General features: G+C 39.2%; 1 protein-coding gene across 5 annotated transcripts in view; it reads right to left on the reverse strand.

Moving 5' to 3' along the window:
• The window catches only part of KCNJ6 (potassium inwardly rectifying channel subfamily J member 6), a 192,532-nt gene that overhangs the window by 105,956 nt on the left and 61,440 nt on the right, over positions 1-25,136 (reverse strand). Inside the window, exon 2 of one of the 5 annotated variants that reach the window (XM_080376612.1) lies at positions 21,850-21,898. The exons of 1 other annotated variant lie outside the window; for it this stretch is intronic. In XM_080376612.1, the coding sequence (XP_080232738.1) occupies positions 21,850-21,898 (49 nt within the window). 3 more of the 5 variants (XM_080376615.1, XM_080376613.1, XM_080376614.1) reach the window with 3 other exon arrangements.

A 25,136-nucleotide genomic window follows, 5' to 3' on the forward strand; every position in this document is an offset into this window, starting at 1 on the left:
CAGCAGGAAAATGGACATTTGTCAGTTCAGCTAGGAGGGCCATTAGGTCTAAACCTCTGTATTAGACTGTTCTATTAGGAATTTAGCAATTAGTTTGAACTAGGTAACTACTGACACAGTTTAAAACAACAACAAAATTATGACTGATGAAATATAATTAAGCATCTCATAAACAGGTAAATTTATTCTATGTCTTTTCCCAGGGGTTTATTAGAGCTTAGACATGAAAACTGGAATACCAAAAATCCAGCCTGCAGTTGGCTATTTTAGTCTAAGGGAAAATACAAATGCATTTTCAAAGCAAAACGTCAGGCTACCCACAGCCATTACAATTATAATGTGAAATGTTATGGTACTTAGTTCACGCATGTTGTTTGTTCATGCATGATATATTTCAGTTTGCTTTGTTCTTATTACAAAAATTCCTTTTTCTTTTCTTGGTGCTTACTCACTGCGTGTAGTATGTACAAGTACTGTTCAACCATAAGACTTGCCTTGAACTTGCTTGGTTTATAGGCTACTAGTAGGAAGTAGTCTCTGGCCAGGGTCAATAGGCAAAGATGCCCATGTGCATCTGCCTCTGTTGCACCCAGGAAGCATTACTACTTCAAGTAGTTGTCAGCTTTGTAAATGACACAGTGTGGGAGGCACAGTGGTTTTGCCTTGTGGGGGAAATTTTGGCCGCCTTGACCTAGGCGGACGCCACATAGCTTTACTGAGGGATACTAGATCTAGGGGAACCATTCAAATGGAAATGTACTCTGATTTTTATTATTATTATTTATTTATACATGATTTTATTTTTGGTCTGTTAATTCATAGATTATAGCTCTTACTTTGGAATATAAAGTATCATGTATTCTGACATGTTGCACTGACTTCAGTATCAGTGACTGCCACTAGCAGTATCAGAAACCTGCTCATGCCTTCATAGCAGAGAGTTTCAAATCCAAACTCCCCATGGGAAGAGTGGTAGCAAAGAGACTTGATAGACCTGTAGCTCTTTATTTATAGACCTTGCAACAGCTACTGAAGAACCTTTGATTTCAGAAGCACCTTTTATCTGTTATGAAACCTTAGCTGAAGTGAATGCTTATTTTTCAGTTTTGTCTGGGATTTATTTTCAGGCAGGTTTTTTTTTTTTTGGAAGAACTCTAGGCTTTTGCTTACTACTGACATCAACAGTTCTGTCACTAGAAACTTCTGTTTTCTTTGGGAAGCTTGATATCATTGTGAAGGGTGAATAGGGTATTCTCCTGGCCCTTTCACCTCCAATCCTGTCTGTGGTATAGTAGGGAGCTCTCAGCAAGTGAACCAAAGACAAGACAGGAGAGCAGTGGCTCTCCACAGGGGCTGAGATGTTCATGCCAAGTTTTGAGTGGTGGTGGGAGATGTGACCGCCTCCTGTGTGGAAAGCACTGAAAGAAGAAAAAGGTGATGATTCAGTTTGTGTGTTCCCATCTGAGGGCAAAATGCATCATAAGCCAACTGTAATTTCTGCACTTGTCCTTAGAAAATAGTGTGGGCACGTAATATAACTCTGTGGGCTTCCTTGGTGCAGAAGCCAGTGAGGGAACACAGACAGATGGAAAGCTATCAGATACAACTTGTTTTTCCTTAGGAATCTCAGTTGTTAGAGCATTGGTACCATACTTCCCAGCTACTCCGTGATATGAGTAATGCTAGCCCAGGAGCAGAACGAGGCAGGGAGGCGTGATGGGAAGGAAGGCACTGGTTCACCTTGTTTGTCTCCATAAAGTATCATGATGGGCTTTTTAGGCTGAGCAAAGAGTACGTGCTTGTAACTTCCTATGAATGCACACTGAGGCAAGATGAAGCTCCTTGGTGGTTCTCACATTTACAGTTGTTGGCTCCAAGAACCACAGACTGCCTGCCGCCACGCTGCTTATGTTCTGCTTGGTTGTATTACTGGGAAATAATGACAGCCCATAAATGCTGTAATGAATCTTTGCAGTTTGCAAGTGGACCTGTGTAGATGTGAAGCTGGAATGATTGACTGTTCTTTACCGTGTGTTTGAAAGAACCAGGTCCTGCAGGACCAGGAGGGATATGGGAGCATAAGGATGAGGTGTATTGGCAAATTTGTCAGGGATAGCTTTCAAGACATCTTTCTCAACTGTTCCTGGCTTTACCCATTGCATTTGCATTTGCATAAGCACTAAACCAGAACAGAAGTTTAAAAACTCCTAGACAGCAGAGATTTGAAGTACTGCCTATACAACCTTGCTGAAATATGCATGAAAGGAATTTCAACTAATACATTATTAATTTTGGTAATGCCACATCTCTAGCAACATTAGACATATGGAGTAATGAACAAGAATACTTAGAAAATTTGTCTTATGTGTGTGTGTATGTACCTGCCTGCATACAGGCTGTGACTCTATGTTTTCATAAGCACTGTTTAAGATTAAGTTTTGATGCACATTGGAGATAAAAAGATTTGCATCCCTTTTTCCTTTTAACTGTTTAGTTACTGTTTAGTGACCTTTTGTTCCTAATGCATTCAGGGAACAGAAATGAATGCTTTCACTAGCTATTTATAGAAAAAGTTTTAAAAATAATATTTAAGAGGGATTTTTCATGCAGTATTTCATTTGTATTATAAAGCTGGAATAAATAATTGCACACTATACAGAGTAACAATTCCTACTTGTCATATTTTTATAGTCTTCGTAATAAGTATCACTTTTAAAAATTCAAGCCATAACTTCCCTGTACTGCTTTCCATCAAAACTAGTTAGAATATGTCTTAAAATGACAATTCATTAGGGTGTTGCCAATGTAGCTGCAGAGCTTTCTATGATTTTCTGAACTGTATTGCTTATATAATAAAGCCAGTAGCAAGTAATGATCTTTGGTGACATATTTTTCTGCTCCTGGGATGCATTTAGTGAGGTGAATATAAAATAATGTGAAGAAATGATTACAGGAAGAAAGAACAAGGAGTTACTTCATCAGTCTTCTATACTACTATAGATGAAATGAGTGCTGCAGTAAAATAATACTATGTCAACTTTGTCGCTTTATTCTCAAGATGGTGCTAAAGGACTGTAATCTATTTAAATAGTTTCAATTTGGAGGGGGAAACTACAAAAAATAAAGATTAAGAGAGACAGGGAACTGCTGCAGAGGGTCCAGCAGAGGGCTATGAAGATGATGAGGGGACTGGAGCATCTCCCTATGAGGAAAGGCTGAGAGAGCTGGGCCTGGTCAGCCTGGAGAAGACTGAGAGGGGTCTTATTGATGCATACAAATACCTTAAGGGCACGTGTCAAGAGGATGGGGCCAGGCTCTTCTCAGTGGTGCCCAGCGACAGGACAAGGAGTAACAGGCACAAACTGCAACACAAGAAGTTCTATCTGAATATGAGGAAGAACTTCTTTATTCTGAGTATGATGGAGCACTGGAACAGTCTGCCCAGAGAGGCTGTGGAGTCTCCTTCCCTGGAGACATTCAAAACCTGCCTGTATGTGATCCTGTGCAAGCTGCTGTAGGTGAACCTGCTTTAGCAGGGGGTTGGACTAGATGATCTCCAGAGGTCCCTTCCAGCCCTGACCATTCTGTCATTCTGTGATTTTGTTTTGTATGAATTGATACTATGGAAGAATTAATTGATTTATTTTTATTTTAACACCTGTATATGTATGTGTGCTTGGAGCAACTGCAGATCTATTTGGTTTGTTAAATACTTTCCTTACAGTGAAATCTAGCTTCCAAACAGATAGCATTCTTAGTCCATCCTGTGGCCATACTTCATGATCGTTTTAAGATGAAGTTCTTATTGCTCTTTTCATAATACATAGAGAAGTCAGCTCCATTAATTCAGGTCTGAGATAGAACCATATCAATATGCTGGATTTTTATATGGAAACACAGTACAAAGTCATAACCTTTGAATAGTTGCTGGAATTTACCATGAACGCTGTGGGAATTAGCAGCACTGAGACCTTGTAATTCTAAAGGCAGAGGCTTACTGCTGCACCACCCTTTGGAGAACCCATGTAGAGGGCAGATCCTCAGCTCTTCTTGAAACTGGATTAGCTGATTTGAGGAAATTTTTTCCTGTTTCTCTCAATGAAATAGTAAACTAATTTACTGTTGCTAGGTTTTTTGGAAATGAATATGAAATGCTTGATAAATCACATCTCTTTTCTATATGTGATTATCTCCAGTGTTGTGCTAGTGCTTGTTATACATGGCTGTAAATGGTGTTGCTCACCATAGTGTGAGGACTGAGCGACGTATTATCTGTCTTGCAGGCAGTGAGAGATGAAAAATTAAAGTGTTTCTCCACTGTGCCTGTGAGAACATATTCCCAGTGATTCTCTCAAATGACTTTTCATATGATATGCAAAGGCAAATACACTGCCAGTGCATCTTTCTTCAATGTAAGTCTCCAACAAGCATTTTAATGACCACCACTTGCCATGTAGGTTTATACCAGTTTATGAAGACTAGTTTCTTTATTCTTATAGGACTAGTGGGCAGAAGTAGCCCAGAAATTTGACCAAAAAATGGAAGAGAAAAGCCTGGATTTTCTGTAGATGTGATTGTGGTGCAGCAAACATGCACCACCACAGGAGATGCAGAGGGCTCGGATAGCCTTCTCTGGCCCTACAGCACCTACAGGTGTCTGTCATGCTGAGGTAACTTGATGCTCTCTACTGTTTGCATTCTTTCTTTCCCCTCTCTCTACACCACCACCCCCTCCTTTTTTTTTTTTTTTTTTTTTGGGTGGGTGGGGATATTTCTTTGACAAGTTATACTATGTGCAACTTTTTTGCAGACATTTATGTTTCACTGGAGGCTAGGAGTGCCTTGTTCTGGCCTGATGTTAATGTCCCTAGCATTGTCTCAGTAAATGACTTCTGGTTGCCACTTTCTGCCTATCGTTTATGCCATACAAAACTGCAGGATTCCTCCAAATCCATCAGTGGTTTATAGCACTGAGTACATTCCTCCAGCACCTCACTTCTTTTAAAAGACAGGCTGAACAGTCTGATAAGAAATAGATACAGTGGGAATGTCTGGTCATGACTACCATGCTTTCTTCTGCCAGAAACCATTGGGTCAAGAAGGAAGTGCATTCTTCAGGGATCTGGCATTAGAAGTTATCAGCAAGGGCTCTTCATTAATGAAACCTAGGCCTTGTCATTCATGGGATGGGGCAGAACTAGTACAAGCACCAGGTCATGGTTTCAGCAGCATCTCTGCCCATCAAACTCACTGACACTGCATTTCAGAGCAAGCTGTGCCTCCTTCCTCCTGAGTATCCTCACTGTGCAGCACAACTCCTGGTGCACAGGTAACAACATACCGGCTACTATTTCAGTGTACTTTAGTTCTCTAGTGCTTGGTTTGAGCAGGATGAGAGCTGCCTTCTGCCACTTAAGCAGTTATTTCTGTGCCATGGGATGGGGGAGGGAGTCTGCTGCACTAGTGTGGGATCTGTATTTTAATCTGCTGCTGCTGTTGGAACATACACATGTATTCCATCTGTATCCCATCGTAGTATAGATGACAGGTAGCTTCCTCTTCTTTTTTAAAAAAAGAGCTGGTGTGCAAAAATAACTGTATTAGAAGATCCTTTTAAAGCCACAATGTTAGCAAAACTGGGACACGAGTACTTATAATGTGGTCTCTAATCGTGTTTTGCTTTTTCTTTCGGAAATCTCCATCTGCAGAAGGAGTGATGTTTAGTGCGTGAATCAGGGGTAGTTATGCAGTGAGAAAGGTGGCTGGTTGTATATCTAATTTCTCTTTCACTCATAGAATTCACAGATGTAGAAGTAATGACCTTGTAATTTAGTTCTTGGTCTTTAACTCTTGTTTAGTTTTACTTTTTGAAAGTTTACAGAAATACTGAATTGTGGTTGGCTGTCACTAGAACCACATACTCTTCATTTCCTGCATGTTCAGCTGAGACCTGGAGATTCTGGTCTTAATCTTGGTTACCAAGCCTTTGCACCTGACATTGTTGAGGCCTGGCACCTTTGGCAGAAGGCCAACTGGGATAAAAATGGCCTGGGCCTCGGGACATCATTAGTTGTAGCACTCATCTCTGGTTCCTCTAGTGGCTTTTGGCAGGTAAGTCTGAGCCCCCATCTCAGTTTCTGTCTGCAAGGTGGAGAAAGAAATAACTTCCTTTATTGTCTGCAAAGTACTTGAACATCATGTGGAAAGTCCCATGGGACACTCCAGGAGGAAATATGTGAGCAAGTTGTGTGACCCGGGCGTGTTAGTAGTGGCCCTTCCGAGCTTGAGGGTGCTCTGAAACCACAGCTGCTTCAAGCCTTTCGCTGCAGACTGATGGGCTCAGAGTATGTATAGACACGACTGCTTTCTCCTGCTACTCTCATACGTCACAGTCATTTACAGATCAGCTGTGCATACTTTCTTTTTTATGTTACTGGCAATGTAAGATTTGAAGCCAAAACAAATTCTCACCCAAGTCAGTCCATTACCACCTCCTCCAATCTAATCAAAGGTTGTGTAAGATACATATACATTTATATACACACAGATCTGTGCATATATGTGTGTGTATATATATATATCCATTTAAGATATTTAAGAAATTGTGCACATGAAAATTATTTTAAATAAAAAAAGGGTCAGGTCTTCAATCCCTAGTACATCAAATATTACCTCTAGTTATGTGGGAAGAGAGCTGAGGAGGATATTAAAGCCTGAAATTACTGAGCTGTTTGTAGAAGTAGTTAGGGAATGTGGGCAATAATCTGTTGTTTAAAAAGCAAAATCCCCAAGGATTCTGAGTTCATGAGTTGAGTGTGCATGCATAGCATGTCTATCTAATAGATCAATATTTCACAGATCAAGAACAATTTACATGACAGACTGTAAATTATAATGACTCCCCAACTAGCCAGTATAAATGGATTCTAAGCAGCGTGAATCAATAACAGATGCTTCTCTAATAGCTTCCCCACTGCTGGTGGGAAACAGAAGCTGAAACACCACATCTGTTTTTCTGTTGCCACCTAGAGAATGCCTGATACTATATATCCCATCAAGATCTTTTTTCAGGTCAATTTTGTTACATTTTCTATTGAAAATCTTAGCAGGGTAACCTATAATTGTGTATGGAAATTTAAGATCCTCACTGCTTATGCCTAAGCAAATCGAGCTTCTTATATGTACAGGCGTACAGTTAGTATTTATTGAAGCACAATGTCCTGTTGGCTTCATAGCCATGTGTCAGGAATGGGACAGTATGGATTTGTGGGACACATGGTTTTGTCCCCAGTAGTAAGTCTCAGCAACATAATGATAATTAGGTAGTTAACACTTCTGAAATGCTAAGTGTTGATCATGGAGACACACATTGTGGCTAGGGATTTCCGAAGTGACACAGTCCACCAGAGACAATCTTAATTGTCTGTCTTCTGCTGTCACACCTATAAAGCATTCACTTGAGCTACTACTCTGAAAGTGCTCCTGCTCAGTTTGTTAATACCCTCTTTCATTTGTTTGTTCTAGTAAAAAAGTTCATCAATCCCTTCTATGGTTTTGTAGATCTGTAATGAATTTTCTGTATTCTTTCTGACTCCCAGGTCCCTTGTTCTTTCTCCTTGGATCTAAGCCATTTTTTAGTTCCTTTAATTTTCTTCCTTTTTTTTTTACAAACTCTCGTTCATTCCTGATGATTCTATTATGTCTTCTTCCATGAAATGCTGCATTTTAAAATTTATTTTGTATGAGTTATTAGCAAACAGCCTTCCCCTCAGAAAAACAAAACAAAACAAGACATCCCAAACAAACTGAAACCAACCAAAAACCCCAAAGGCAGCTCCTCCTTCCCCAACAATCTTTGATTCAGCAGCTATGTGGTTTGTACACATATCTGCTGGTGATAGGGGTGAAACCTTAGCTCCATCCCTGCCATCATTTCTCACTTAGCCCCACTAAGGATCACTAGCTTGATCCCTCTGTTCCCATAGTCTCTACCCCCCACCCCTCTGCATGGTGGTTTTGAACTGCGTTATGTGAGGACTTGTCTTCTAATACCTGTGCTTTCAAAGAGGTGTGGATTTTATGAGGTTGCACAGGTGAAAATAGGGTATTAAGATTCTCACGTTTCTTCCCCCCCTCCCAAATTTTCTCTGGTTTTTTTGAACTGCAATTAACTCTCTGATTTCTAGTTTAAGTTTCTTAAGGTCTATCTGGCAGCGGTATGTTAATATGTCTAAGAAAGGATTTCTTACTCTCCTCCTCCCTTCCAAAAAGCCTCTCTTGTCTTCATTCCCAGTTCTAGTTGTTGGTGTGAACAGAGGGTTCTGTTATTTCTGTCTCCACAGCATTTCATCATTTCAGTATCGTCTTCAATTCCCCTGATTTTTCCTCACTTCTTCGCTACTTGGTTAAGTGTTTTTATCATGATCTAGTATGTCTTTTCTATCTAATCACATCACTAAAACTGCTGTAATACATATTCCGTGTAATGTACATAGATTGAAACACAGTCTGTAAAGCTGCCGCTAAGATTTCCCCTTCTTCCCCTCTGCACACACATACTCTCACCCTCCCCGCCCTTCACTGTTCACTGTTGCAATTGTGTTCCCAGTTTTTCTGTCTCTCTGCTAGCTCTTTTTCTTTCTATTATTAAATTGAAGCTTCTTCTGCCTTTCAGAAATCACAAGAAATCATATCCTGGTTATAGACCTGCTCTTCTCTCCTCTGTCTATTCACCCTGCATTCTTTAAAAGTCCATTTCCTCAGGATGTCCCATAGTCATGAAACTGTTCGTCAGTCATGGTCACTGAAGCACATATTCCTTGTTGGTCTCTTCTTGCTTGTGTGAACTCTCCCGTGCAGGAGCTATGTTAATGATTTGCAACAGATTGTCTTTTGTACTTGTCAGTGTATGTGTCTGATAGTCTAAAAATTAAAAAATGTAATGGATGACTGGCATGAAAAGGAAGAAGAAGGAGTAGAACGGGGTATGGCAAGTAAATTATTACCAAGGGCAGTTAGTGTCTTTCTAAGCCTCAGAGAAAATACTATGGATCGCTTGGTGCATTTCTGTGTAAAAAAGGGACAGGAGTAGAAAAGAGGAAGAAACAAACCAGTCTTTTTTTCCTCTGCAGTAATCCATAGATGCTTGGCTGAGATGGGCTAATATTAAAATGAAAGCACATTGTCACACTCTTCCCACACCTCTGAGCAGCAGACTGAACTATACATAAGAGACAGTACTCCCTAACATCTGACTGAAGCACATTTGCTTTCACTGTGTCAAGAGAAGGATGGAAATGGTATCAACACCTTGCTTTAAAAATGCTGTGAGCAAAGATTAAAAAAAAAAAAAAAAAAAGAACAGAAGAAGGCGGCTTATATTTGGAGCTCAAATTGTGATTTACACTGACAATTTCAGTGGTAAGCAATTCCATTGTTTGGGGGTTTTTTTCTCCGTTTCAGAGGTTTTTACCTTTTAGGTCTCCCTGAAGCTATAAACCACCTCAAGCATAGTAAACCAACAGCAGCTGTAGCTTTCTTTTAGGGAACGCTACCTGTTCTCCTTTGCTGGCCTCCCTGCCTCTAAACCCAAGATATACTATGAATATAATATAGTATAATATACATTTTATATATATATATATATAATAGATATAACCCATTATATATATATATGAATATAAGCACCTTTCCATCCTTCCCTTCCTTCCTTCTTTCCTTCCTTCCCTCCATCCCTCCTTGCCTTGCTCCTTCCGTTCTTCCCTCCTCTTGTCTTCCTTCCTCTCCTCCCTCTTGCCTGCCTTTCTCCTTCCTTCCTTCCCTCCCTCCTTCCCTCCTTCCTCTCTCCCTCCTTCTTTCTCCCTCTCTCTCCACCCTTCCCCCTTTCTCTTGTTCCCTCTTTCAGCAGCCCCCCTCGCTCCTCACTGATATGTGGTCTATTGTGACTCCTTAAGACTTATAAATGTCAGTTCTTCCCCCAAGCCTCCCCCCACCAGATTCTGCTGTTTCAGTTCTCCAACATCTCTTGCTATATATAGCCAATTGGTCTAACTGAGCAGGAAAAAAAACTCCTTTACTTTCTGTAGGGAATACCAGCAAAGCAGCAAATATTGCTATGGCAACAAGCCTCTCAATCCATCAGACTCCTGCAGTATCTAATATATAATCTGTAAGGCGGAGACTAGTGTTGAAAAATGAGCATGACATATTGTCACTTCAGGATTTAATATCCCTTCCCCATGACCTTAATTAGCTCACCTTATTTTGGGTAATTATTCAGTTTCTGATAGAAACTTCTATTTTATTTTGCTTTACTAAGGAAGCTAATGTGTCTTCTGCCTTCATTAAAATGCAACTTTTGACTTTTTCCCCACAAACATGCCACAAAATTGGAGTTTCTATAGTAACACACAATGCAGACTTAATTTGAAATTATAATCTCTTGATAAAGATGAGATTCCCCCAGCCCCCTTCTCAGTGTATTTTCTTTTTTAAAAAAATTGGTTTTGCCACAGTGGTATACCTCTTTTCTGTTCCAAAGGAAGTTTGAATAAGAGTTTCTTAAAATTAAAAACCACCATCTAACAGCACTACTGAAGTTCAAAAAATCACATTCTTAGCACTCATTTTCCTTGTACATTATAAAATTTTTATAATTTGGTTGCTTTTTGGCCTCCTTTTATTTTTAAATTATTAAATTCTTTTGCTATGACTGTTTAATGCTGTGGAAAAAGCATAACTGCATTTAAACTGGTAAGACTTGCAAGGGTTACTGGAAGGGCCTTTATCAAGTTTAACTATAGGCGTTGGATTTTTACCATAGTTTCCTAAGAGATATACTATTCCAGAGTCTGTTTATCACTCATTCAATGAGATAACTTTACAAAAAATTAATCCACTGACCAATTTCAACAGCATTTTAAGAAGCCTTTCCAGGCCTTCTGCTGTTGAGTGGGAAGATGTAGATCTGCAAGATCTTTTCCCAAGGAGTTTGAAATGGAGGTGGGAGGGAGGTAGAAGGGTCTGATTACAGTTGGGGTGTCCAAAATAGGAGCATACAAGAGTGAAATGTTTCATGGAGAACTGGACCTTGCTAGCGAGGCAGAGGGTGTCAACTGGCTGCTCCTAAACAGCAGGGTGTTCGGGGAAGGAACTGACGCCTACTACAAATGGTGCATATGTGAATGGTTTGACACACCAACTCTTACTAAATCACTTACAGAGAATGAAGCCTAAATCCCACTGTTAATCTCTCCCATCAACAGTGTTTCTCCAGGGCTTCAGGTCAACCTCCTCATGGCCAAAAGGTTTACCATTTGGACTTATTAATTCTGGTTCTGAAAGTGGCCACTGCCTTCTTTTCCTTGTGGCTCTGCATCTCAGAGGGAGAGACTTTCACTTATGAACCCCTGACTGTTCTCCATGGGCATTTGCACAAAGTTCTACAGATGTTTCTGAACAGTGAACAACAGAGTTGTGCCAACAGTCTGACTCAAGCTTTGCTACTAGTCCACTTATTTACCAACAGATTTCTGCATGGTTGTTTTAGATCTACCCCAAAAGAAGAAAGGGTAAGCTGTACTGATTTGAAGAGGTGTACTTTAACACTAGACCATTTCAAGCTGCTTTGAAATGTGGTCACTTTAAATGTTGCCCCTACACCTGCAAGCCTTTGAGAGTTCTGTAAATGTTAGTCAACTGCATGGTGAAACCCAGAGCAGAATCTCTTGCAGTAGGGGTACAGAATGAACCAAGGCAAAAGCGGGTTTTAAAAAACTATCACATGCTCAAGACATGGCAACACAATGACATTTAAGACCTTGACATGGGCAGTCTTTCCACTGTGTGGACTGTTCTACCTAACTAGCAGTAAGTGAGGTCATACATTAATGCAGGGGTCTGCCTGTTGAAAGTCACTGACATAAAGAAATAATTTAAATGAGTTCATGAGTCTCTCTCCTTTCTTTTCATGTTAACATCATGGGCACCTTATAAAATTAGGGAGGCAGAAAAACAGTAGGAATTTTTCTGTTCACTTTAATGGGTTTTGTATCATGCTTTTCATGAATTCATTTTTAAACATTACAGCCCAGCACATATGATTGAATGGATACTAAAAATATGCAACATTCACCCACAAATTAGTACAACAGCATGAGTTACTTGCGCCTTAAATAGTAATACTCCCCTAAATAATAATGTTATCACCAAAAAGACACTCAATTGCATGCAAGAGCAATATGCCATAAGAAACAAACTGACTTAGCAGGAGGTCTGTAGATAGTTCGTCTCTGCCTTCTTAAAAAAAAAAAAAAAAAAAAAAAAAAAGATAGGAAAATGTGTGCCAATATACCATCATATGTTTCAGTAGGTTTCAGAGGAAATTATTCTTTGCCTATCATTAAAATAACTATTCAAACAATACTAGAAAACAGAGCAGAACAAGATATTTAAACTTCCTCCCAAAGCTGTCAAGTGAAAGTATAGGTTTTCTAAACTTAAAAATAAAAGTGCCACTTTTAAGGACAAGTAATCATGCTCTTTGTTGTCCTTTTGATTTGCAGCTAGGTTAGCAAACGTTTCATGACACGTGATGTGACTCTACTGTGTAAGTTCCTGGGAGCAACAGAAGAAACCTGCGATGTAGAGATAGCAGGCTCAGCTTGACAATGATAAATATGTCAGACGGTGACAATCATTCTGTGAATTTAGTTCTTGTGAATGAACAAAAATGGTAATTTAAAGTGTCATGATTTGGAAGCATAATCATCTCTGTACCAGTCATTCACAATCAGTTATAGTAGAACAGAGCCTGATATTGTTCCATGCATAAACTGTGAGCTGCATGAAGACATATGGATACAGATTGGGAGTCAGACAAGAGCATCAGATCTGACATCCTAGAAATAACAACCAATTAAATTTCACCAAAGGACTGAGTCCAATCACTTACATACCACTAAAACTTGTCTGACTTGATGGAGATGAGGCATAAAGTATGCGTTTATACAAGCTAAATATGTTGTGGATTTTGTCTCCAGTGTTTTTGGCCACTCCACTCTCAGTCCCCACACTAGCTGGGTGAGGAAGAATCCAGCTGGGGAAGGACAGGGCTCAGCAAAAGCCCTTGCAACAGGGGTCAGTGACTCTTCTCAGCTTCAGAAGCATCACGAGTCTTCCTTCTCTTTGTAAGCTGCTACCCTGCCTTTAGGAATTCAATAGGCTCTCTAGGTCTTGGGACCAAGCTGGAATAGTTTTGTAGCCATGTTTAGAGCTCTTACTACTGCTCAAGTGGACACAGGTGGCCTATATTGGCACTGGATTAAAAGGGTCCCTGGCCGTAAAACTATAGGAAGACAGGGAAAGTTATCTTAACTGCTGAGTGATACTCCTAATGTGAGGCTGATGGTAGTAATGGTAATAGGTGGTGTTCATAGGTGATGAGAAGGGAAATAGAAACCAATTTAATTGCCAATTAGGTGAGTAGGAGCTGCATGCCTCTTTTGCTGATACCAGTATTCTTTTTCTTTTGTGCAAGCCTTTCTGTTTTCCATTATTTTGCTTACAGGTATCTGGATTAGGAAATGTGCTTATGAAGTACGATGATGACAGAGTGGAGGGAGTTCAGCAAAGAGCAACCAGGACTGGAAGCCCTAAATGCTGAAGTGGACTATAAAATCTAACTCTATAGTTTAAGTACAGGGTGATTAGAGAGGAGTTCTGCAACCTGGCAAATATTTAGAGAAGAGAGATAGGGGAATTATTTACAGGAGGGATGGTAATAGGAAGAAGGAGCAATATGCCTGTGCAACATGCCTGGGCTGCAACAGCAAAGGGACCAACGCTGAAGTCTGGGATGAAGACTGATGCTGAGGTGCAGAACAGCCCCATTGCACAATCACTGCTGTCCCTGTCACCTGAAAACACTGCTGCGCTGACTCACAGGAGGACAGATCTTACAAGTGCCTTCCTTCTTGTTGGTTTATATTTTAAGAGCGCTCTTACTGTTGGCAATGACTCTCGCTGGAGTCTTTTTGGTTTTCTCCTCCATGTAGTTCAAGATACTTTACGTTAAGAGGAATAGTGGTAAATAAAGTTAGAAGAGCCTGAGCTATGAGTACAGGCAGTGGTTCAGAAACAGTACACTTTGAATTAACGTGTTCTGTCCACAAGAGAGTTTGACTTATAGGCATTCTTTTGCCTGTAATATGGTTAACATGGCCCCTCTTATCACCTGTCAAATGTTTGAAGAGGAAAGGAGGCAGGTGAAAAATACAGGGAGAATATAGTCTAGCTTTAGGGATTAATTTAACAGCTGATTATAAGACTTTTAAAAGATGTCTGTCTAAAAATACCATGATAAGACCTTTCTCATTGTTTATATTGAATAATGCAACTGGGCTGTTTTTTCCAATGAAGTGAGGTATTTCTCTTTCACATCAAACAGTTTATCCTACCATGCTCTATGATATTTTCCATTCATTGATTCTGGATGACTTTGCAACTCATTTTCAAAGTCTAAGGCTTTTAAAATCCAGTACATTTATGGTACTACCTGTTTAAACAGCTGTTTTTGCACATCTCAGATACCTTTTTTTTTTTTTTTTTTTTTTTCTGGATTGTTTTTCATGTAACAGTTGACCAGCATTCTTTGCTATTCATCATGCTATGATTATTTCCTAGAACTAAAAGCCATTATGGTCTCTTATCTGCTTGATAGCTCAATAAGCCTGATCCAGATCAGACAGTTTTCTACAGCTTTCAGAAACATTGATCCTGTTTTCCACCATTTAATTCAACTCATCTGCTCTCTGTGAAGACAATTGATTAGACATTTTTAATGACTTCTATATCCTCAGTGAACATGAACTTCCTGCTCTTTACATGTACAGCATGGTGTTTTCTTTCAGCACTGCACACTGCCCTCTTCTCCAGCTGAAGTCTAATGTTGGTTACCACCTTTGGAAAATTTAAGTGTATGTTAAATAAATATAGGAAAAGCTCTGCATTCCAAGGACATTAAAATTGTGAAGCCAAGCCCCAAATAGCTGGAAATAGACAGTTAAGGGTACAATGCTAACTGGCTCAGATGTGCACATACCCATATGATTCAGGGTATGATGAGAAAATGTCTCAAAAAGGGCTTTAGCCACCTAACTGATGTTTTTGGCAACTCAGTCCAATACTGAGGTCCTCAAAAACTGGTACTTAAAATCTGAAGTGACTTCTGCTTTCAATATTAAATTTCTGTACATGCTTAAACTAATTCTGGTCATGCCCAGAAACACTGGGCATGTATTTCCTCCAAAAACATTGTCTTATACCTAAATGTATCTCATACCAAATCTCATCAGATTCACAATTTTGCCCTACTGCTGATCAGAAGATCTTTTTGCATTATGACTGTGGATTGGGTTCTGCAGCAAGCAGTGCTGTGGGAAGCTGTGAAGGTGTTTTGTCTAATAGTTTTGTGTCCAGACCACTTAGATTTAGTATAGAAGACGAGTGTTTCAGAAACATTGATCCTGTTCCCAAAGGATCCTTTGGGAAGCATGTGACTGAAAAACCCAGCTTCACTGTGCCACGGGCCGTAGCAATGCAAAGGAAAGGCACTGAGTATTCTTAAATAGTGTTGGACTGACTGTAGCCTCTCTTTTAGGAATGGGTGATCCTGAGCTAAGGAAAGTAAGGGAAATATTGAAACACACACCTACCATGGAAAATTACAACCTCAACAGAACAAATGTTAAAGGTGTAAGTAACAGTAAATACTGTGTTTCTATAAGAAGTGGTATAATGTTGGCTATGTGTAATCATTGTTCCTAACTAGAACACCAGAAACAGTTACTTTATTCATAGTTCAGATCTTGATTATCTCATCCCCAATATTTTGAGTTTTATTTTCACTACGATTTTAGCTTAGCAAAGTAATATTAGCAATGCTATGAAATTTAATATGTTTTTGAAAAATCTAAGCTTCTAGAATCATATGATTAAATGAAAGCCTTGGTTTTTCATTTGGTGAAAACCACTGCTGTCTCTCACAGTTGCAGACAAAAGTTAAAGACAAGACTCTTAAAAGCTTAGAGAACACAAAGCAAATACTCTTCCCATTGTTGTATACTGAGGACTAGAAGTACTGTCTATCAGCCTCCAGATTACAACAAGTTCCTTTTGTTTGTTATAGCATATATAAATTCACAGTTCTTCTAAGCCACTGCTATTGCATCACTGAAACAACAGAACTTCTTGCTTTCATGCATAATGAGCTCCTGTTATAGAATTTCATTCTCACAAAGCCTGACCTTTACCATGAAGAACAGACCGTATTTTCATTTAATGATAAAAGCATTGTTCTTTCTATTCTTTTCATTATGCACATCATCTATTTCTGCAGAAACAGTAACAACAACAACAACAATATTAGTAATAATAATAAAGTAATACACATTCTGGGTACTTGGAATTTAAATTTGTCCAAGGATTTCAGGAGTTAATTTTGAAATAAATGTTATCAACCTACATATACAGTATCGAATCAATAGTAATTAGATGTTCCACTTAATAAAACATTTATCTCTATGGCTTAATATTTGCTACAAAACTACTCCTCCAGAAATAACTGTCACAGCAGAACTCTGTTCTTACTGAAAAGTAAGAGATGATGAAAATACATATTGTAGGAAAACCCAGCCTTCCTATTCTACTCTTAGCACGCCCTCATAAAAAGCTAACCATAAAAGGATAACAGTGTATCTTGAAAATAAATGACTCCAACTTTCTCAAGCATATGCAGATGTCTTTCTTGAGTGAGTTTTCTGAATCCTTTGGAGTTTTTGCACTTCAATTTTGCATTGTAAGAATCTGTTCCTTGTAACAAATTGATGGTAGTTGACATCAATGGAAAATGTTGAACTGGGTATTTGTACTTAGAAATGCTTTCTGACACTGAAGAATTAGTATTCTAGACCAATGGGGTGGAAATTCAGCCTTTAGGATCTGTTCTTCAAAGTCCTGATTCTATATATACACAACTGTTGTGTTCACACAAGATAGCATTTATGAATGCACCACCAACTTGTGATGTGATAATAAAAAAGTTAGGTTTCTGAACAAAAGGCAAAGATAAAAGGTGTAGTACTGGGGAAAAAAAAGTTGAAGTAGAAAGGTCACAATGTCCTATAGCAAGAGAGAGTATATTTGATATATATATTTACTGTAACATACCGTATGTTTTTCTTACATGTCATAAAACAATAATTCAAAATAATTAGAAGTACTAAAAATATTCCACACTACCCTGGCACATGTAAATCTGAAAGTGCTGTGACTTTTAAGTAACTCAATGCAGAAACATTTTTCTTTTTATAAACTCTCTCTACAAGTATGAAAGAGCAATAGGGACACTTCAGATTCAGATGCTGGAGACAAGAAAAAGGCTTTTGGGAAAAGCACTTCATCACAAAGCAGCTCTCTCTTAGGGTTTGTCTGGTCCTGAAATTCTTTCAGGTTAGCTTGATTATTTTTTTTTTTTACCCCCCTGAGTAAAATTCATGGCATCCATAATTCAGAAGATTTTATCTGGAGTCATCTAAGGTCTCAGTGTTCATTATTTCGCTGTCTTTGGAAGTAAATTTATGGACATTTGGTGTACACATTGTTGTAACAAATGAAGGAACATGCTTCTTTTAAAACAACTATTCTGCCTCCGGCTGTCCTCATGCAGGTGTATCATGTGGCTTAACTCGGAGGCAGAACAAACATGACTGTTTACTGATGTGCCCCTACTGCCAGGGAACATCTTAATTGGATGTCACTTCTCTGTTTCAATGCTTTAAGGCAGCCAGCCGTGCCCATTTTTGATTCTAGCCTGCAGCAAGTTCACACTGCTCATGTCACATATTGATTATGCTGCAGCCATCATATGGCACACTAGATCCATGCTTCTGCGTAATTCAATGCTGAGACCTTGGACTTCCTCATTACCTTAGGGAAAAGGGTTTGTACAAGCTCCTCTGTACAGCAGTGACCGGGAGATCTCAGAGGTCAGTTTGGATGAAGGAGAAGAGACACACTTATATTCTCACTTGGTCTTCAGCAAAGAGCACATCTCTGGCAGGGCTGTTAGAAGTACCAGGACTTTGAGAGCTTTGCAGGTGCTACCTAAGCTGGCAAACCATCATGTTGCAAAAGAAGCAACCAGCTAGTCCCTGGTGTAAGACAGACATCCACAGATACTAGTTAGGGGCTGTGATGTAGGCAGCTTGCTTTCACCCAAGGTAGCTCAGAAACATGCTGCACACCTTGACTAGCAGGGTAGCAGGAGGAGAAACTGATGGAATTAGAGAAGAATTTCCTTTTAATGTCATACCACTGGACACTGAAAGGAATTTTCTAAGGTACTGTCAAGGCATCGCCATATTTGGCTACTCATAAAATGTCTTGTAATAATTGTTATTCCCCGAAGTGTTCAAAACGATGACCGTTCCTGGGGACTGTGTAGTTCTGTACAGGATGTTTCTCTGAATATCTAATTTTTCATATTGGCCAAATACACCAGGCTGAACATCTGATACCTTCCTGTACTGCTTAATATTTGCCTTCCTACCTTGCTTGCTGTGCTTTAGCTATTAATGGGAAAGATAATGGCATTATTTGGGTTAAAAATGACCACCAGTGCATGAGAAGCATAACAGGGACAGAGGGAAAAAAAAAAACAAAACCAAAACACAGGAAAAATAATTTGGTTCCTGGTTTCATTTATATGCTTATCTTTTAAATATTCTTAGATTATGTGAGGTAAATTGCCCAACTCAGACTATAAAGAAATTTCAAAATGCATATGGATTTTAAGGCAGTATAAAGGAATTCTTGGACAGCTCCCTGGGGCTCAATGTAATTATGGTGGCTTTCTATGAATTCTGTGCTAGTGTTATAAAGTAATAATTTGGGCAGAGTGGTCTTATTTGGCATGCATTTCTACTTCTATATCAGCTCTAAGGAACTATCCCCAAAAAATTATCACAACATTTCTTTCTAGATTGCACTTTAATTGTTGTATTAAAATGTTTTTCCCTCTCAACTTATTTTTTTTTAAACTTTCAAGGAAGACAGTTGTCTCAAGACATATAAGTACATAAGCTCTGTCATGATACCTCATATCCTATAGAATGGATACCTATATCCTATAGAAGTAGGACAGAAAGTATTTAAACCCTTTTTCCCTTACCAATCTTCCTTACAATGCGACAGATCCTCTGGGGATAGAAATACAAAATGTGACAAAAATACAGACTGTTATCCCTGCTGGCAAAGATAACAGACTTGGAACAACTATTGCATCAGTGTTCTCTCAGTCTTCCTCTTAGAATGCAATGTGACATGAATCTCAGGTGTAGGGATTTTCTCACTGCAGAAACATCCAGAGAATCTTTATGGAGAAGAAGGGGCAGAAAGCAGTGCTTGGTAGCTTCATCAGAGCATTTTGGTAGAGAGAAAAAGATAGAGCAGTGGAGGGAAGGTGGTTGTTTTTTTCTGGAACTGTGCAAAAATATGAACAGAGGAAAAAGACAAAAAGCACAGCTTTTGGGTGAAACTGGAAGGTAAATAGTAATTTCCTTATATTGGTACTGTGAACAAGCCATTTCTTGAGGCCTTTAAACCCCTATAAGGCCTCAAAGGTCTTTCTTTATTTTATCACTTCTAAGTAAAAGGCCCTGCAGTCCAAACCAGAGGCCCACCCTATGCCAGCTTGTTGCTACCCCATTCCATTTATTTCCTTTTAATCTGCGCTAGCTCTAAAATGAGCACTGTGGTACCTTCACTAAGAATTTTCTTTCCAGCTTGCAACACAGTTTATGATTTATTAAAAATATTTTAAAATGTCTTGAAATCATCTGAAAATTTCATAAAAGGCTTGCATGAAGTATGAACAAATCCTTATACAAAGCAGCAGTAAATCCTTTCAAGAAGCATGCTGTCTTAAAGAAGCCAAATAAAAGTAATTCACAAAACAAGTACAAATCCTAAAGGAACTACAGTGCTCATGTTCCTGATCAGTCATAAAGTTTTACAGAGGCTGCTTCTCTGACTCTTCAGACCATTCAGAGTCTGCTTGCTTTGTCCTAACACTTTTTGCTGAGATTCCTTCACCTTGTTTCAGAAAGGTTGTGCAAAGCCCAGCAAGTAGCTAACATATAGGGCAGATACTTATCTGCTTTCACCTTTGCTAACAGGTTCCTCCTTTGTTCCATCCATCTCCCACCCATCCATTGAGACAGTTATAGAGCTATCCAGCATCCAGGAGCACCAGAGAAGTGATGGGGTTGTAGGATGTTTCTAAGAACGACATTGTACAACCACAAAGATCAATGGAGCAAAGGAGGAACCTGTTAGTAAAGGGTCTGGTATCATTGCCCTTTTGGGGCCTGCTAACACTTACCACCTAGGCTCTGCTGCGCCATGGATAAATACTTCTTTCTACTTAAGAATACTGCAAAAAGTATAGGAATGTGGATCCTGTTGGCAGCTCAAAAAATTGAAAATCTATGAATCATGATCATCTCATCTATGAATCTGTCTGAAAAACTTGAATTTTGCCAGGTCTTATGAGGTGCAGACAGCGGGGGAGAAGAAGTAGTGGACAGAACAACATTCAGATAACAACACACACCTTCATGGCAATAACTCCAAGTGCTTTAATGAGAGTTTAACTACCCCATAGGGAGAGGAGCTCTCAGGTTGACTTCTGCATCCTGTATCTGCGCACGAAGCATTAGGAGTAGGGCCTTTGCTACTTGGATGCTCTGCTGCCTCTATTGTGTCTCCCAGGTCTGCAGCACCTTTTTGTGAGATAGGTCGTTTCTGATACTGAGATCATTTTTTATAGCCAGTAGTGGTGACTCTGCCCTGCAATGGCATATGTAAGGAGATACAGAGAATGATTTCAAAAGGAAGCAAAGTGAACTGGGAGAGCAAAAATGCAGGGAAGTGCTGCCCGAATGGTACTTTTGTACACAAACAGATAAAATTCAACGGAAATAATTTTCTAATGTGAATGAGTCTTATGCATTTCTGTGTTTCTGTCTTTCTAGAATATCTGGTTAAGCACAGTAAAAGATTTCTCCCTCTTAAAGTCAATTTATTTAATCTTCCATAGGCTGTGGAGCTATATAACTTTTGGGAAAGAGACAGTGGCTTGGCAGGATTTCATGCTAAATTGCCTCCAAATTTAGTCCAGAAATAGATTATCAGCCTGAGTCTTTCAGCTACAAGTGTTTGTAAGCACTAATTTATTATCTAGATCCCATATTACAGCAGAAGTACAAGCTATCTCTTGTTGGTTACATGTTTAAGACAATGTACACCTCTTAGAAATCAGTGAAACCAATGGAAGGTTTTCCACATATATCTCTGGGCATAATGCCTGTTGGGTGAATCTGCCAGGTGACAATCCTGAACAATCGCACGGCATTTAGTGCAACCTTTTGTAAGCCTGTGAAGAAATGTATGTGCTAACCTGCATCAAGTAAATTAAGCACTCATTAAATCCACAAGTAGGTACATTCTATTTAAGTAAAACTCAGGCTTATGATGTCAAACACATAGTAGCTGCTTTGCTGGATTTAGGTCCAAATACAGTTGATTTAAACAATGCATGAAGAAAATAGTCCTTGTTTTGGGGATTCCTTATTTTTTTTAGGAGTGGAATGATTTATGATGAAGCTAGGAGTGAAGACAGGGCTGAATGAGATCCCTGAATGCAAGCACTATTCTCTGTTTTTGTGGCATTATGTAAGGGAGGGGGACAGATGGAAAAAGAAAGTGGTTGAACTTCCTATTTGTACTCACTCATTGACTCTGTCAATTTGGCCATCTCTGTTTCTCTTTTGGGCTTCTCCTGGGGGAACAGACAAAATAAAAACAAACATATATATATATGTATATCATATAGATATAAATATAAATACACTTGAGTGCAAGTGGCAATGTGAGGGAAGGACATTAATCCTTTTTATAGTTCTATTTTATTTAGGGATTTAACTTCACTCCTAAATAGCTTGCACCTCTAGGGACTTTTTTCTTGTAGTCTTTGCATTGTGTCAGCTGTGAAGTGTGAAACTTATATTTATTTCTCTGTGTGTGTGTCTTGTTTGAGTAATTGAAGTTGTTAAAGTGATAATGCAGGAGGAAATCCTCCTCTGTTTCACACTCTGCACTAAAATGTGCAAGTTTGTTAGGACTTCCTGACAAAAGACATAAAATGACCGTCCCACAAAACAGATATACTGAAGGAAAGAAGGTACTTATTTAGAAAAATAAATTTCATATGGAAGCTGTAGTGAGTGGTATGGTACTGGGTCTGACACAGAGATGAACTGACTGAAGTACTGCTTCATTTATTTCTTTGATACATGAGGGACTCCCAGTCAAACTTGCTTGTCTTTGTCACTTGATTTTGGCATAATTTTTTTAATCTAGTTTTGTTTTCCCATTTCAAACACTTGTTCTAGCTGTTGTAACTAAACTTGCTTTGACAGAAGGCTTGGCCAATCAAGAGCCCTTGGATTTTGTGGCATTTCCCTTAACAGAGATCAATGCCCCAAAGCACATCTCAGCCAGAGCAATGGAGGCTGCTTCAGTCTCCTGATTTCAGAGCCAGAGTTTGGCCTGCATTAAAACATTCAGCCCTTGAAAACCATTTAAACTCTAATTAGCTACTTCTGAGAAGATGTGGGGCTGCTGTCACCCTTACAATCCCTGAAAGATTATACAAGCGTCTTCAGTGAGTGAGTCCCCCCAGCCCTCTGGGTTATTAGTGGCTACCTGTCCCTTACCCCACAGCTGTCTTGAAAATGCAAAGAGTCCAGACATTCTCTAGTTTTAACCACAGCTGACAAGTCCGGTTGGAAAAGTCAAAGGGAAAAGGGCCTGGAGTCAACACTGATTAATAATGGGTGTGAGAGCCTGCCTCTGCCTCTGTGGAGGCTGTGAGAGAGGGTCTTGTGGGCAATGAGTGTGCAGGTGTCAGCTCTTGATCCAAGCAGCTTTTTTCCCCAAAAACCTCAGCAGAGAGCATTTCCTCCAAACTATGTCTTTAATGGGCAGCAACTCCAAAGAGAAGCACCCTGCCCCCTAGCTCAACTCTGGGACAAGGTCCAGGTTTCTGGGCAGGGTGGCCTGCAGCAGATGCTGAAATGGTTGGGGACAGGATTCAGCATGGCAACATCTCTGGTTGGTTGGTTATATACCAACAAACGCACTGGGGCAAACCACGGGCTGAGAATGATGTGAGAATGTTCCCTACCAGGTGTTCTTTGACAGTCCAGACCTAGCCTTCCAATGCAACTTGGCTATGACATGAGCAGACCCTGCTGCAGACATTCCATGCTGTCACAAAAGCTATCCCTCCTGCTTTATTTAAAAGAGTACGATCATCTTATGACTTGAGAGGAGGTGAGGTCATCCATCTCTGTCTTATGCAGTACTGGCTTCTACTGGTGTAAAAATCTGAAAGAAATATTTTCTATACCAAATAGGCTACTACTTGCACTTCAGAAGGCTAGACTTCTGCTAGAAAAAATATCACATTTCATAGTAATAGGAAACATTGGAACACATGAAACAGGCAGATAATGCTTCACAACTGTATGCATGCCCCTTAGAGCATTTCATATTAAGAGAAAGGTTTAAGGTTATGTCCTGAATGTGTAGTGAGGTTAATGCTCTAAGCCATGCTGATAATGTAGCATTCAGCATCTGATTCATGCATTACTATGAAAGAAAAAAAAAAAAGGAAGAAAAAAGAAACAGCACAAGAGTGCCAGTTACAAAAAAAAAAAAAAAAAAAAAAAAAAAAGTCCTTTATGGCAAATTCTTGCATGGTATTAATCATCAAGGGAAAGCACAGCACTGTGAAAATCATCAGTAATTTCTGTCCATGTTGCTTTATAATGTGACCTTAAAACACCTCCTTGCATTACAGAACTTATAGTTTATCAGGAACGAACAGTTGGGGAAGATCAGTGTTGAGCCCTGAAGATGGAAGGCTGGATTTATTAGATTAATAGCAAGCTGTGATTTTAAATATTAATACTTTGCTCTTGCTTATTATGAAATATTTTTTACTAATGATGAGGTCTATCATAAGGACATAGGAGACTAGAATGTAATTTCCTTTTAAAATGAATGTATTAAATATAATATACAAGGAGGAGGTTATGTGTTTTTCAGCCTCTGCGTTCTGTTAATGATCAAAATATTTGTTTTGAAGAAGCTGGTAAGGGCAAGCATTAACAGAATGTACTTTTTCCTGAAGTAATGGTCTGAGACCACTGACAGGTGAGCACAGAAACATTTACATGTAAAGAGACTGCATATCTGAACTGCAGCAGTTAGAGTATAGAAGGCTGAAGAAGAAAGCTAGTGTTCTCAGGCTTGCAATACTGTCACCTGTGTGAATTTCCCTATCAGACAGACAACATGAAATGGCTGACAAGATTCAACTAATTGCTGTATTTGAAAATATTGAAAGACTTGGGTTTACCTTTCCTAAGAGAAATGACAGGAATACTGAAGTTCTGATCTTGCTTCCATAGAAGATAACGGTAGTCTTGTGTGAATGTCATTTCTCAGTAGTACCGATTAAAAAATGACACCCTTTTCCCAGGTATTTTATTGGAGAAATTAATCTTTTTTTTACTGCTATCACTGAAGTTGAGAATCTGTGTGAAATTATTCTCTCAGGTTCTGCATTTTCCCCTTTCTCTACTGATCACTAGTACATGCACACACACTCTATGGAGTTCTTCTGGAAACTCTAGGTCCCACTCATCTGTTTTATCAAAATGGCATATTTTAAGAAAATTTGAACACCTCTAAGAAATTTGGGGTTTGATGGCAGATAAAAAAGGAATTCCATCATTTCTGATAGAATGATTTCTAAGAGTTTAACTTTGGGGCGAAAAAAACCCCAAACATTAACACAAATTTTTGCTCCTGACTTCAGCAGATGAGATTTTGAAAACAGACTGACAGAGTAAGATTTAACTGCCTTTTTTAAAAAACAAACAAATAAAACGCAAAAAACACTGTTTCATTTCAGGACAGAAATTGCCTTTAAGGGCAGACTGTGGTAG

This window comes from Falco punctatus, assembly GCF_963210335.1.
Source record: "Falco punctatus genome assembly, chromosome: 2".
NCBI classification, from domain to species: Eukaryota; Metazoa; Chordata; class Aves; order Falconiformes; family Falconidae; genus Falco; species Falco punctatus.